This window comes from Pteropus vampyrus, unplaced genomic scaffold (assembly GCF_000151845.1).
Source record: "Pteropus vampyrus isolate Shadow unplaced genomic scaffold, Pvam_2.0 Scaffold149, whole genome shotgun sequence".
In the NCBI taxonomy this organism is placed as follows: domain Eukaryota; kingdom Metazoa; phylum Chordata; class Mammalia; order Chiroptera; family Pteropodidae; genus Pteropus; species Pteropus vampyrus.
In genome coordinates, this window is record NW_011888930.1 from 633,452 (window position 1) to 649,479 (window position 16,028).

The 16,028-nt window shown below is 33.0% G+C and overlaps 1 protein-coding gene across 2 annotated transcripts in view; it reads left to right on the top strand.

The window, feature by feature from the left end:
* ZFPM2 (zinc finger protein, FOG family member 2) overlaps positions 1–16,028 on the top strand; it is a 457,642-nt gene that overhangs the window by 211,764 nt on the left and 229,850 nt on the right. For both annotated transcript variants that reach the window (XM_023536141.1, XM_023536142.1), the window contains exon 4: positions 15,571–15,689. In XM_023536141.1, coding sequence (XP_023391909.1) covers positions 15,666–15,689 — 24 coding nt within the window. In that variant the 5' untranslated portion in view covers positions 15,571–15,665. The remainder of the gene's footprint in view (positions 1–15,570; positions 15,690–16,028) is intronic.

A 16,028-nucleotide genomic window follows, 5' to 3' on the forward strand; every position in this document is an offset into this window, starting at 1 on the left:
TGTAATTGAAGTCACTCTGTGTGCTTTTCAAATAATATCTTCACACTCTCTCTTTCTCCCCTCCTTCCCTCCCTTCCTTTCTTCTTTCTTCTGTGTATTCGAATAGTATTTACGCAATCCTTATTTTATTCTAGATATAGTACTAGGTCTGAGAAACAAAGTTGATTAGACATGATATCTTCTTTCCTGAACCATATAACTTGATAATAGCGAGGCATTATCATTGACATTAGTCAGACAGATACATGTGCACACTCCCATGCTATAGGATGGTAGGTACTTTGATGGATGTGGTGCAGAGGAAGAAAGGAGAATGTGAACACTTCTAACTGGGAGTGGCTGGTTATCAAAAGGCATTCTGGAGGTTCCTTCTTCATGTCCATTTGGCACTTTACAGAATTTCCATACAAGTCATAAAGCCAGGAACCTTTAGGTTCCTCAAATAGTAAAATTCTGAAATAAAATAATATGTTGCAAAATAAACTTCCTAATTATAAGAGTAGGAAAACCTCAGTCTGAACTATTTAGGGAATGGTCAGCACTACCATGGATATTAGAATATTTATAAAAGAAGTGAAGATCTGTCATTTTCATTTCATGCACTAGAATATTTATAACTAACAATATTCCAAATGAGGTCAAGTGGGGATCACTATGATTTGTAATTGGGCTCTTCTTTCACACTGCCCTAATGATGCTAGCCTCTTCTTTTCTTGTAATTGCATTGTGTTTATGTAAATTGATTTCTCTTAAGTGCTTTAGAATTTATTCTATTAAATAATTTCATTTCAAAACTTGTTTATATTAGTCTTTTCGTTCTAGCTCCTGCTTCAAATTTTAGCTCTGGTCCTGCCAGCTTGATTATATTCCATATAATGAAGCTGAAACTCAAAATGTTCTACTCTTAATTCCATGTTCCAAAGAAAAGGAGGTGTAATAGCTCATGTGGTTGTCATTAAATACAGAGGCGGAAGTGTTTGCTTTATTGTAGACACGAGTTGGATTTGAAACATTGATTTAATGATTTTAGTTAGCGAAATTATTTAAGAAAAGCGATCCCCCAAATACACGATGATTACAGGGCTATATGCAAAAGTGACATTCATCGCATGTTTGTTCAGCGAATGAATCAAAGATGAATTGGTATGACTAAATGCCACATGCTTGTTTCACAGCTTGCTTATGATATGATTAATTTTCCTGACCTCCATGTATTTAGTAATATGTAATAGTAAATGCGGTCATTATGTAGTAACTTTGATTTTTCATACTTTGTTAGCTTTGAGAATTCAAAAGAATAAATTACTAATGTACTTTAAAAATACTATTATTGTCCTGAAGATATGCTTTATTTAAGATTAACATCCTTGGTTTAGAAGCTCAAAATTGTTGGTCAGAATGTTCAAAAATAATGATGATAGTAATAATACTAATTTATTTGCATTTTCACAGGATTTTGTTTAAGGAATAACCTTTGATTTTGATAAAGAGAGATATGTAAGTGTGAGGGATTATAGTAAGTAATAGTTTTGAAGAAGTATTGGAGGGAGTGTTTGTTTACATTTGGAATACTGCCATTTTTTTCATCAAAAAATTAGGATTGTCCCTGACTTTATCGTAATTGCTCATTACACATTTAATCATTGTTATTCAGTATAGCAGTGTTTGTTAGGGATTTCTTCCTAAAAGCCTTCTCTCATGTAGTGGATGCCGGTTGTTTTTCTTTAATTTTGATCAACTCTTCTCTACTATGTTGTGACTTATTTAATTGCATCAATTGGAGTCAAAGTGTCACTATTAATGTAAAAAGAAAAAGGAGGTAATATGCATGTCTATACTGGTAACAGAAAAAATAAAGGCCAATATTTGTAAGAAACAAAAAAGATTTATGATAACTAATAAAGATGCTTTTACTTTCATTTAAGTATTTACCATGGGTATCAATTTATTTCCTAGGGTTTCCTCCTAAGTTTGTTTTGAAAGTAGAACTTTAGGTACAGGACTCAGTATGATGTCTGGCACATAATAAACACTAAATAAATGTTACAAATTTTATCTTTGTTATTTTAGAATTGGGAATATTCGATAAAGAAAATTTAAAAATCTATTGATAGTAAGGTGTGATAAATATTTTCCATTGTTTTAAAATGGCGGTTCAAGTTTTGGGGTGCTTTTTCACTAATATATAAGCATATTCCCTATTTTTTTCCACTATGAAACCCTATAATATCAGGATAATGTCAGTGGAACATTTAATCCTGGTTGTCTAGAAATGGAACGAGTGACTCATTTTTGATGTTAACCTTCACAACTGTATACGTTTACCTTGCTTACTTGTGATGTAAAAAAAGAAAAATACCAGGTTGGTATTTGAGACAACGGGGGCTGTGGGCACATATTCTCAGTCTACCTGTGTGGGTAGAATCAACTGCAAGAGTACTTTCTGTCACCTTTCAGATCCAGAATGATCTTTTATACCTCCATTTCTCTTCATCTGGAATGGAAGTGGTTTAGGAAGAAAGCTAGTCTTAGTATTGTATAATTATGATTTTCAAGCAAGTCTTCATATTGAATGCAAGTAGATTTTATTTACATGCTTTATTTTCCTTCTCAATTATAAAATACTAAGATAAAATTTATAACATTTATTGAATACTTACTATATGCCAGGCATTATATTGGTTCTTTTATCTATATGATCTCACCTTCAAAACAAGATTGTTAGGAGGAACAATTAGGAAATTAAATTGATACCCATGGGAAGTAGCAGCAAGCAAATGGATACACAGAAAATACAAGCTAGTACTCAAAAAGTTTTTTTATATGATCTGTATTGTTGAATCCCAAGAGCGTATATCATCCACTCTTAATGATCTATGAAATCATTGTAAGAATTTGTCAAATCTAATTTAATAATGTCCCATTAGTCATCTTATCTATATATACAATTATTTTCCGATGTGCTCAAAAAGTATCACAGTTTCCTTTTTGCAGAAAAATTCATTATATATAACAAAAAAATTGTGGGACATTTATGCATTTAGTGGGGGACAAAATATCATAGATTATTATAAATTGAAATAAGCCTATGTTTTTAGCAATGGAAAATCATTAGTTCGACTCTAGTTAAAACTTGTGCATAATTATTTCCATAGTGCAATATCTACTGTAGTTTAACTTTATCCCAGATAACTGATATTTAAGATGAACAGTATAAATAAACCAGAGAGATCTACAGAATGCTATTTTCTATCCATTGTTTTAATTAAAGTAGTGAAGGTAGAAATTCAGACATACCTTATTTCTTTGATAGCACAAGTTGTCTTTATATTTATATCCATTTTTCCTTTAAAAATAAACCAAAAAAAGCCATTTCGAAAGATGTCACCAATGGATATGTATACATGTTTGACAGATATACATTATTCCAAACATACTTTCTAGCTTCTAGTACTTATTTACAGAAGTTCTTGGTAATTGTAAGAACATCTATTTACTTACATAGTATAATTTTATAAATATCATTTAAATTAAATACCCTTTTGACTATATATAGAATATTCTGATAGTCATTAATAATAAAAATGATGTTAAAGACTAGAAAAAGATTATTTAAAGAAGTACAGTTGACTTGTTGCATCAAATACATTGTTTAAATAATTGCGGTCCTTTTTCAGTGCCTGATTCTAGCATCAAGAATCACACCATTAGTTCTGAATGTACTCATATGTTAGAGAATAACTAACTTCATCTAGTCTTTCATAGGAACAAGTGATGAAAAGAGTCCCTTCTGCTCTTGGCACTGTCAACTAAGAGGACACGAGAGATACACTTAGAGATGAGCTCTTGTCTCTGATCTTTGGTGCTTGAGGTGACAGCTTCTAGTACTATTATCTCAGGAGTTTATGTGATATTATCAAAAAGAGTAAAGTAAATGTTCCTAATATTAAAAATATTTTATAAGAAAAAGGCTAGTATTATTTAAGATGAAGGCAGCTTACAAGATCTTTTCCACCAATTTTTAGAAATAACCATTTTGCCTAAAATTAACATATGTACAATATTGAACAACAGAAATTCTAATCATCAGTTATGATGTCTATGGTCTTAAAACTTTTTTACAACAAATTTCAGTCATTTCTTTCTTTCACTTTGGCAGTGATTTTATCTCAAGGCATTACTTTCTAGTTCATTGAACAATTTTATTTGTAACACAACAGATTTGTTTAAATGCTCAAGTTCACATTGTATTGCGTTCAATTTTGAAAGATTATTTCTATATTAAAGGAAAGATGTGGCTTATACTGTCCTTTTCCAGCTTTACTTTGAGATGTCATTCTTGCTTTCTCTGAGTTGCCTTAGGAGACATTTTTTCTTACTGGTCAAATTTTATCTCCTTTACCAAAAACTTCATATATTGGGTCATAATGACCTCACCACCATTAAATTAAGTCACACAAGGAAAAAGACCCACATTAGATTTTTGTTTATATCTCTAGCATCCTGCATTGTGCCTGGATTTATGTGTTCAACAAATAGTTTTGAGTTAGTAAATGCTTCTTGAAACAAAGTTCAGTCGAATGTGGTTTTATGAATAACATAGCCCTGGAAATAATTCTGCCTGCAGAAATTTAATACCTGGTGAGTTATCATAACTGCATGAGGCCATGCTCCAAATGAGCACCCGTAAGACTTCCTATGAGGAGCCAATCCTCATAGAAATGATGTTTGCAGAGGCAATTGCCTCAGTGTGGAGGAAAGGATCAAATCATAGATCTGTGCAGAAAGTTCTGAGTTTATCAAAACTACTCTCATGAGTAATATTAGACAGCCTGCCGGCCAGCTTTTCCTCCCTCCATCCCTCCCCCTGTTCCTCCCTCTCTTTCTTCTTTTCTTCCTTCTTCAAGATCTGGCATTTTACATCCCATATTCATGTTAGAAAGGAAAAGATCCACAGAGAGTTAGAGAAAAGGAGAGGAGACTGAAGGAAGAGGAATAACGTGTGTGTGTGTGTGTGTGTGTGGTTATATATATATCTCACATACCTAGTGAAACCACTGAGGTGTTAAATGTGTGATAGTGAAATATTTTACAAGTTGGAGAATGTGAGGGCACCAGATTTTTCAGTTTGCAATCACTATGTACAATTTCACATCTGAAAGTTTTCTTCAGAGAAAGTGCTATCGACCAAATAAGACAGGATGTCGTTGAGGAGTGTTCAAAATGCCTTTTACACTTTGTATTCTTAGGAAGAAGAAAAGCTCATGTCATTTCTTAGGTCAGTAGTGACATGCTATATTTATCAGGCTTTTAGCTTTTTAAAAAATTTTCGTTGATTTAATAACTAAATATTTTCTCTGAAGACTGATCATTACATGTCGGGGGAAATTCCACGGTTTTAGAACCATGCATCTTAGATTTTTTTTCTCTCTGATATTTTTGGGACAGAAATGTAAGCTTTTGTGAACTCTAATAATCAAACAATAATTTTGCCACTCTTCCCCTGTAATGCTTTGCTAGTATTTTGTTTGTTTAATCTTTTCTACCACCTTGCCTTCTTCAAAACTCGCCCTGTGGCCCCATCCTTCAGGCACTCACATTCTGCTTTCGAAATTGACTGGCAGCTAATCTTATAAATGAATCCACTCTAATGGCTGCTGATATGATAGTGGGGCTTGAGGTCAATCCTTCCACCTAGTTAAGTTGTTAAAAATTTTTTTTTAAAGAGGCAGTCTGATAAAGTAAAATGAGCATGAAAGGATCAGAAAACCAGGGTTAGAGTCCTAGTCTTACTACTAATTTTGTGACTTAAATAATTTTTCTTAGTTTTGAGTCCCAGCCCAATTAATAGGATGGTAGAATGGTAAAATTATATCTACTCTGTCTGCTTAATTCTCAAGGAAGTGGCTATTAGAGTATGTGTTATAAAGTGAAAAAGTATTATGAATCTACAAATTGATTTAAATATGTTCTATAAACAATGAGTTAACTCAAAGCAATGAACACAGACACATATTTATGTTTTCTGCAACTCTACCAGATACAAAGCATTGTGGGTTATCTGGGAGGTTCCATGAAGAGAGTTAATAAATACATACAAATCACTATTATAAGGAAGAAAATAATGAAAAATATTAGAGTTAAAAACAGTCAATTTGGGAGTTTAAAGGGAGGTGCCACCTCTGAACTTCTGGCAAGAACAGGCTGTAAGATTCGGGAAAGGGTTCAACAGGTGACAGATAGACTTCAAAGGGTGATACAGTTTAAATATAATACTAATGATGAGTATTTTAAGTAGTATACTGCATAGCTAAGACATGCAAAATACAGAAAGATTGATTATGTACTGCATCCAAGAAACAGAGTTAGAAGATTGCTTTTGGAAAAATTACTCTTGTCGGTTATGTGTAACAAGAATATATGTGCAACTGTGAAGGTACACAAGCATTAGTAAGAGACTCCAGAATTACAAATAAATGACTGTAGCTTGCTTGATCTTTAGGAATTATATTTTTGGAAGTATTTTGTGAAACTAAAATTATTTTCAGCAATCCAAGTTCAAACTTTAGGATAAAAAAAATTTGTGTTAATATTTCGGCAGACACATTAAATCTTTCCATAGAATAAGGCACTTTCAAACCAAATGAACATATACTTATATCGTATTTCCTGAAGATGCCAGACAATAAGAGATTTAAGTGGGTGATTAATGCCTTAATGTTTAGTACTAAACAGTATTTATTCTTCCAAATTTTGAGAGCCATATCAAGGTTTCATAATACATTTAAATGTAATATGTGGTGCATTGGCAATAGTGTTTTAAGTATGAACTCAAGTATCCTATAGTCTGTATTCATTGGTGACATGTTATTTTTTAATCTTCTTATGATTCTATTTTCCACTTGATATTTTTAACTTTTATAAGTAATACTTGTACTTTTGTTCTCCGGATAAAAATCTTTAAATTTATAATGAAATATCACTTTTATACCAGTCTTATGCACGTTTGTTACAGGCTGAGGGTGCTTTTCAGTGCACTGTTACTTCCCTGGTTTAGATTAAAAGCTTTCAAAGTAATGCTGTAGTTTTTCTTTTATTTGTTCATCTGTCAAATCATACTGGCATCCTTTGGTTCTCATATATTGCTATCCCAAAAGTCACCTCCTATATCCCAAATGGAGCATCATATAGACCTTTCCTTCTAGGCAAAATTCATTCTAATCACGATTGATGCTTAAGAATGTTTATTTGCTAAAGCTTGTCAGTATATTTCCTTTTGTCTCCATCTATGCCATCTTATAATGTAAAAATGACTGTATCTGGATGTATTATAGATGTCAAGCAAAAGAGACACCTCGTAAGCCAGTAAACCAGAATTTTGTGGTCTTTAAATATCAGCAATGACCTGTGAAAAGTTTCATTGTCTGCTGTGTACATCTAAATTAATAAATGTAACCTATGAAAATGTAACTTATGCAACTTTAAAAGATGAAAGTAAACGTTGCCTAAAATTTAGAACCATAAATACCAATGAGGTTCATCAGTGTTCTATATTAAATGTTCTTTAAAAGCTGTTCCTTGCTTCTTTTTCATCACACGGAATCTATGGTTAATTTTCACCCAGATTTTCTTCTTTGGAGTTTTTCCTTGTGGAGAAAACAAGCCTTCCCTGACCAGTCTTCTGCTGTCCCTGACCCTTCTGTGGCCCTCCTGCCTGTAAACCGACTTCTGACTGTTGCTCCTTCACTGCTGTTTCCTGTGTCTGGTAGCCGGGACCTTTCACATCTACAATTCCTCCCTAACCATACCCTCCCTCTGAGACTCAAGATTTGAATCAGGAAGTGGTATTGGATCAGCCTATGACAAGGAGTGTTGGCTGGAAGGTCAGGAAGGGTTTCTGGCAGCGAAGAAGCTTACTGTGCCAGGTTTCTTAAGCAAAAGAGGGGTGACTCCCCTCTCCTCCTTCCAGCAGCTGAAAAGTGTCCAGAAACTGTAGCTCTTCTTTCTAAACATTTGAAAAACTAGTCATATCTGGGATAAGCTAGGTTTTTTATTCATACAAATAGACCACAGAGCAAAGGGCAAAATGTGGCAATCTCTTCCTCCCAACCTTGAACATGATCTCCGTATATAAAACTTATTTTGCATATGAATATGCAGGTTATGGCTGTCTAGTTATTTCTGATCATAGTGTTGTTTTTAAAAACATCCTGAATTTTCTACTTTATTCCCAATAAAAGTACTACCTAGAACCATATTTTATCTCTTCTATTATTCTGTCTTGAAGATGATAATTTGTAGGTTTTAATAGGCTTTAGGATAGAAAGAATACTAGACATATTATAGCCTCAGAATTAATACTTAGGGCCAGCTGGAATAATAAAGTGAAAGGTTTCTGAGTTTATAATTCATGCCAGGGTTTGGTAGCACATGCATGTTAATTTGCTTCTTAAACAATGCTGTACACATTGATTTCTATGACTTTTTAGAAACTATAGCCAAAGGGTACGTTTTGCATTCTTGAGAAATGCAGTGATTTAACTTGCTCTAGGTTTCAGACAATTTCAGTGTCTCGTCTTAGAGTTTTTAGGCACCGAATGCATGGCGTGAAAATGGAATGTTTCTATTTTGCCGCCACCATTATGTTATCTTTTCCAGTGCAATTACAAGCTAATTCGGGGCTCTTTGTGTTAGACTAATGGCTTCTGATTCTCTGCTGTCCCCTAGTACCTCTTCACACACTTTTAATACCACCTGCAGTGCCCCCAGCACTTACCTAGGGTGAGCATTCTTCTCTAAGTAGAGACTCATCTTTGGCAAACCATTAATGGAACATCAAAAAGATCCCATCTGTTAGAGTTACGTATGGCTAAGATCAGAATTATCAAATATCTCATTTTTTTTCTTTATTATTTTTTCTTTTTTTCCTTTCTTATTCACACAATAAATGTAGTTGTCAGCAGGATAAGTTCATGTGCCGGATAAGGTCACAATTTCATTTAGTGACAACTTCCAACAGTACGAACTTACAAGGTTCGATTTATTAAAGAGTCAGAAGGGATAAGATCTCTGCACGGCCAGCCTGATTTATCAGGGTTTTGACTGCAGTAGTTGAATAGGGAATGTCGTATTTCAAGTTTATGTTCAAAACTGTAGTTTAGTGTATGTTATGACTGTATGACTCAAAAATTGAGAAGGAAAATTAGAAAAGGTATCCCTATAAGGCGATTTGTAGCCAGTAACCAAGAACTGTCATTTCCTGTGTCAAACCTTGCTTTGAGGAGGATCAACACAGCATAATATAAATGGTACTATTTGTCTTAAAATGCAAATGAAACAAACATGCTGTTGTTAATGCCTGAGGAGACACGCATAGTGGCAAGATTGCTGTTTGGCTGTGAAGATTATCAGCAGTAAAATGATCATTTAACCCTCTCATGTATCTGGCAGGCAGCTATCAAATGGTTAAACCATAAAATAGCAAAAACTCTGCTATACTTCAGCCACTGTGGCTGACTGAACATGTTTTAAGATTTTTAGAATCTTTGAGTGCTTTTTGAACTCAGCATGACTTCGGGGCTGTCCATGTTTGATACCATGATATATAATGTTTTCCAACCATGAAGAAAATATAAATATGAGTTCTAATGCTGTAACCTTCTGCTGTAGTAAGGCCTGATAAATATTATGAACTAATCCATGTGGCCTGCTTTAAACTTTGGCTATATATATATGTATGTGTATATATACATACATATATACACACACACATAACCAAGTTCAAACCAATTCAAAGTTTATTTTCAGCAAATAAAATATGATCTTCTACCATCTCATTTACTTGCAATCATGTCCTATGAAATCTGAGCCTGGAGTTAAGGATGTTCTCTAACTACATACCGTATACATTTATGCCATTAAGTTAATGCTGAACTCAGTCGAAGCATGATGTCTGATAATGATGCTAAAAGGCCTGTTCCCCTCTGGTATGCTACAGTTTTCATATACCTGCTTTCTAAAGGGGCATCAAAAGGAAACTATTAAAAAGAAACAAAATGATGGCTTTATAGCACCTTCAGTGAAAAAAAGATTTGAGTATATCTCTCATAATTTTGAATATTTCTTTCTACCTGTAAATTTATTTTATTTGGGCAAAAAGTGGGGTAATATCCTAAAAGCTGCAGTATGTTTGGTAGTGATTTCTGACTTAGGGCTTTTTTTTTTTTTAAGTGAAGCTATCATAAGTCTTTGAGTAATCACAGACTTTTAAAAGTATGCACTATCAAAAAGATAAGAGAAACAGCCCTCAGCACCAACAATATTATCTTTTACCAAAATTGATTAGTTCCTCCTATGTGTCTCAAATGTTTTGTGTGAACTTACCCAGCATGTTAAAAATAAGGCTTCTTTTTGAAGAATAGCTGTAAAAATGTAAACTGGGCAGAGAAGAAACATCTTTATTTTTCATCCTGCTCTATATTTCATGGATGAGGTAATGTATGTGAATGTAGTAAAATGGTGAACAAATGAAATGTATGACGGTTGTAATACAAAGAGAAGACATATGTTTAGACAACTTTTTTGGTCTTTAAAATCAATTTCAACTGTATTCAAATTGAGTTTATGATCTCGTGAAAATCTCATCCAATCATGTCTAATTTGTATTTTGTAATTACCACATGTCACAACCCATATTAATTATCAGAGAATAAACAGAAATAAAATATACTTGTAGTTCCAGATGTTTATATTCCGTTGAGGTGAAGAGAGTGATCAAGGAAAAACCACTAGGGAACAATTAAATGTAAAACTATGAGTTATTGGACTGTAATATCATGAGAATTTTAAGGAAGGCGAACTCAGTTTGTTCTGGAGTTCAGAGAAGTTTCATGAAAGAGATTAGCTTTGGGATTAATCTTTCAGCATTAATAAGAGTTATCAAGGAGGCAGCCAGGAGGACAGGTAGTAGGAACGATTCTCAGAAAAGTGTGGGAGTTAAGTTGGAGATGACAAGGAAGTTATGGCGAAGACTTTCCTACTAGAGAAAAGAAGAACGTATTCTGGAGAGTAGAACGGAAAGTCAGGCAGATGTTACAGAGCAAAGCTGTGTTGGTATTAATATTCAGACGTGGAAATTCCAGTGGAGATGGCCAAAAGGGAGCTTGTGAAGAACTTGCACAAATGAACGACACAGACTCTGAGGAATGGGTAGATGTGATGATAGAAATATGTAGATGTGCTTTTAGAATGCTTCAATTTCTTTTGAAGTAATAAATATTTATTAAGTGCTTTGCATTTGTTTCTTAAGTTAATTTTCACAGCAACCATATGAAGAAGATATTGTATTTCTATTTTGTATGCAAAAAATGAAGTTCACATGGTTAAGGAACTTGTTCAGCTTCATGTGGCTTATTCCATTTACTCTTCTCAAATTCATTTTGAAACCCATTCCAGTCTGTGTTCTGTCCTTTCATTCTACAAAGCTCCTTTCACTCCAGACACCCATGATCTCTGTCTCATCAAAAGGAACCTTTCCACTCTCTTCTTTACTTTCATAAATTTTTAGGTTACTTGATTGATCCCTCCTCCTTTAAATTCTCAGTCAGCTCCTTTGTCTGCTATGGTACCATATCCAGTTCCTTTTCTATTCTCTTGCACTTCTAAGTTTTCTGTGCGTGTTCCTCCATCACCCTGCCGTTTGAAGATCCTTGTACCTATGTGCTTCGTCTTCTTATTTTGAAGATTTTTGGAACTATGTCCTAGATCTTATTTTCCCATGATACACTGTCTTCTAGATCAACAATCTTATGACGTCTATTACCATATACAAGTTCATTTTAATGAATAAATGCCAGTATTTATCACTCTTGCCAGACCTTGCTTCTGAGCCCTGGGCTTGTAACTGTCTATCTAAAAATCACCTGTCTTCCTTACAGCTACATAGACTTCACTACTTACAAATTATAACTCCTCATCTTACCCTTAATTCTTTTTTTTTTTCCTATATTCCCTATCTCAATAGGTACATGACCACTGGCCCATTTGCCCAAGTCAGATACTTCCCTTCCTCAATTCCTAAAATCTGAATAATCACTGAATTCTATAGCATCTATTTTCCTGAATTTATCTAGGGTCTAGATTTGTCTTGTTTTTTTGTTTGTTTGTTCACTTTTTGTTTTTGATTTATGCCTGGGTGTAACCCACTGTCTGATATTTAGTATATAACCAATAAATATTAGTAGAATAAATGAATAAACTAATGAATGGAGGCAAAAAGAATGACAAATTGAATAAGAACGGGAGTTTTGCTTTCTGATTTCAGAATCTTTGATCTTTTCAAGTCAGACATCCATTTTATGATAAAGTGGTTCTAGGAGCTGGGTCTTTGACTATCAGCCCAGTACTCTTTCTGCCTTTCGTAATATGTCATATCTGGGGTAAGAAAATCATTGTGTCGTGGACACCTTACTAAATGCCAAATACGACCCCCTCTTTAACAATGATGAACCAAACACTGAGAAAATATATAGTATATTCAAGGTTATTCAGCTGGTTATTGGATAAAGTTGGGGCTAAAAATTAATATTCTTACTTTTAATGCAATAATTTTATGACATTTATTAATCTTTAAAAAAATAAAAATATTATACTCTTAAGCAACATAGAAAGAAGTTAAATTAAATATAACTTCCGTTTATACAATGTTTTATTTCTCTTGCTATCATTAGCCTATGTAGCCTTGGTAGCATCTAAATGTGAATTATTTTCAATTTGTTTGCAGTTCTATAATGTACATGAGTAAATATTTTTATTCAACTATTTTAGCAACAGAAAGGATTTCCCCAAACCTTGAAATAACTTCTTGATAAGCAAGAAAGGAGACTGGGATTTGCTTGCTTGTCTAATAAAGTTAAAAAGATTGACTTGATAGCTTGAACAGTTCCTGGACTTTCTGTTATGGCCCTCTCTAAGAGCTCGTAAAAGTATTTGTGGTTTGCTTAAAATTTTAATGCATAGTCAAAGACACCTCAAAAACTTTGGAGATATTTGGGTATCCCTTTATGATCTGCCCTAAGGTTGTAGTTCTTAATCCATTAAAGTACAGACCTGCTTGTAAATCCACAGGTATAGATAAGAAGTCACTGTTTGACTGAGCCTGAACCCTTTTCAGATGAAAATTGGCAGTGGCAGAAGAGAGGATGAATTATTTTTTAAAGGGTTTTTCAAAGATTTTAATGATTTCCCTGGTATCACTAAATGTAACATACATTTTTTTAGCATGTAAAAACAAGCAAATTATTTGCATTATCTTTATGTAGAAAAAAAAACCCATTCTTAACCAGTGTTTACCTAAGGAATTCATGTGTATTTACCTTTCAGTGGTAAATTGCAAAGAAATTGTTTAAAGTGTAAGTAAATATGGCTGAAAATACTAAGAACTATCAGATAGAAATTAAAGTTTCTTTTCTAATAGAAAAAATATTGGAAAGATTTAAATAAATGCATTATAACATGAATATGCGTGCCCTGAGGAACCTTTTCCACTGATTCCTTTTTGACATCATATAGACAGTTAACTGTACTTTGAGGCTATTTCTGAACAGGCCTCTGATTCCAATGCATCAATCAAAAAGATTGTATAGCGTTGAAAATCAGTTTCGGGGGCAAATCTCGGAAATGGGTTTGTTATTCCACACAGAAAACCAAATTTTTATTGTTCCATATTCCCTGGTCTTTGAATAAGCTTCATGATTTGATAGTTAAGCACTAATCTGTTATTTAATATAAGTATACTATTTCTAAAACTGTATTTTAGAAGCTCAGTTCTATTGAATCTTTCTGGGTCCATTTCCCTCATTGCCAATTATATTGAGCTACTGATATATCACAATGAAAAAAAATTGAGAGATGTGTGTCTCTCTTAATTTAATGAGTTTAATGAGTTCCTCCATTTTTAGTATATTTGATGAGTGGGAAAGGAGAGGTGTGTGGGGAGGGAGAATGGAGATGTAGTCCTTGAATTTAAATTTTGTACTGTGAATTTTTCCTATTACATCTTCACTATTCATTGTTCAGATACAGTTATATTTATATTTTACAATGGACACAATTTAACCATTACACAATATTTTAGTTGATCATGGTTTATATACTTTGATATTGGCTTTCAGGATAAGCAATCATAAAACCCGAAATGTAATGTCTACTATTTTAACAATTAAAATGAGTTGACACAAATCTAGAGATATAAAGAAGAGACATAATTGAACTCAGTTGATGGTTTTGCTTTTAAAAACATCAAGATTAGATCTTCATATTTAAAGATAGTTGTTGACTTGAAAAGAACCTAATGACATATGAAGGCAAAATTTTCATAATATGTTACATACCATGCTTATATATCATTTGGAAATTTTAATTATTGAATACATCCTATTCTATTTAGAATTTTCCTCAGTTTCCCAGTTCGTATGGATTTCCATTTATACTTTGTATTCCATTCCTTCCCATTTTCATGTCAGCTATTGAGCAAGCTGAGAAGAAATATCATTTAAAAAACTAATAAATTATATTATTAAAGTTAATATTTTCTAAATATAAAATTTTGGTGTGATAATATGGTATGGTAATGCTGTCAAAGTCTAAATGTCATAGATTTCATTATTTAAAGAGAGAGGCTCCAATTCCTGATCGATATTTTTTTTCTGTTTATCCCAAACAATATTTAACTGAAGTTTTGAAGCCTTCATTAATTTATTTTCCTATTAACTTATTCATTTATTTCTTAAGTGAGTGTTTGATGAATTCCAATTCTTACTTTATGCCCGTATATATACTGTACTGTTGTTATTTTCTGTTTCCCCAAAGTATTAATTTGGAGGAAATGAAATGAAGAAGACCATCCGAAACTGGCTGTTTCTTAGGTGTTTTTGTCCAAACTCTTTTGCCAACATAGGATCTTACCTAAAGTACTAAATATAAAAAAGTAATGACTTCGATGAAACATTTTTGATTTGGGAAAACATGCATCTCTAATTTTTGTATGTGTAGATATTTTATCCATTTGAAACTAGTAAAACTTTAGACAATTATCAAGTACTTTTAAAAACTTGCCAGATATTGTTCACCAAGAGTCTTGAATAACCATAATAAAGTTATTGCCTAAGTTATATATCTTTAATTGTAATTTTTTACTGCATTAGTGATCAAATATAATAATTTTAACTCTAAATCATTGTCCTAATGTTTCTTGTCTTCCTGTTTTGGCATTGGATCAGTGCTTTTTGAGGAAGTTTTATTATTGCTGATTCTTAAGGACTTACTAAATAGAATTGACTTCAGTAGATGATGTGTATGAAAAGGTTCAAGAAAGTAATTGGGCTAAATTTGAATACTATTATAAGGACAAGTTTTATATTCTCAGGATAACAAGATCAGTTTTTCAGACGAGCATAATTAATTCTCTTTATAAGAATCTTGAGAATATTGTGCAAACACACAAAAAGAGGTGGCTGTTGTTAAAGCACAAGTGGAAATACTCTAAACACCTCTTATTTTCATTGTCTGCAGGAGAGCTGGAGGTATTTCAGAAAGATGGAGAACGGAAAATTCAGAGCCGGCAGCAGCTTCCTGTGGGGACAACCTGGGGGCCATTTGCTGGAAAGATGGACCTGAATAATAATTCCTTGGTATGTGGACATTCCATGATGGTTGACTCGGTATTTTGTTATAGCTCAGAAATGATTCTGCTTGCTTCCCAGTGAAATCACTAAAAATAAGTTTGTTTTTTTCTTTTTAAATGGACACGAAACTTGGATATTTTCCAAGTGGCTTGCCTCTGACAGTAATATAAGTAGAATTTAGAAGGAAACAGGTTAATCATACTAAATGGTTGTTTAGTAAGGTAATTTATAAGGTTTTTGCTTTATCTGCTTAGCCAGACTAATACTATTCACATTTAATAATGTATACAAATGCTTTTATTTTTAAGATGACACAAATTAATTGTCATACATTACAGGTTTACA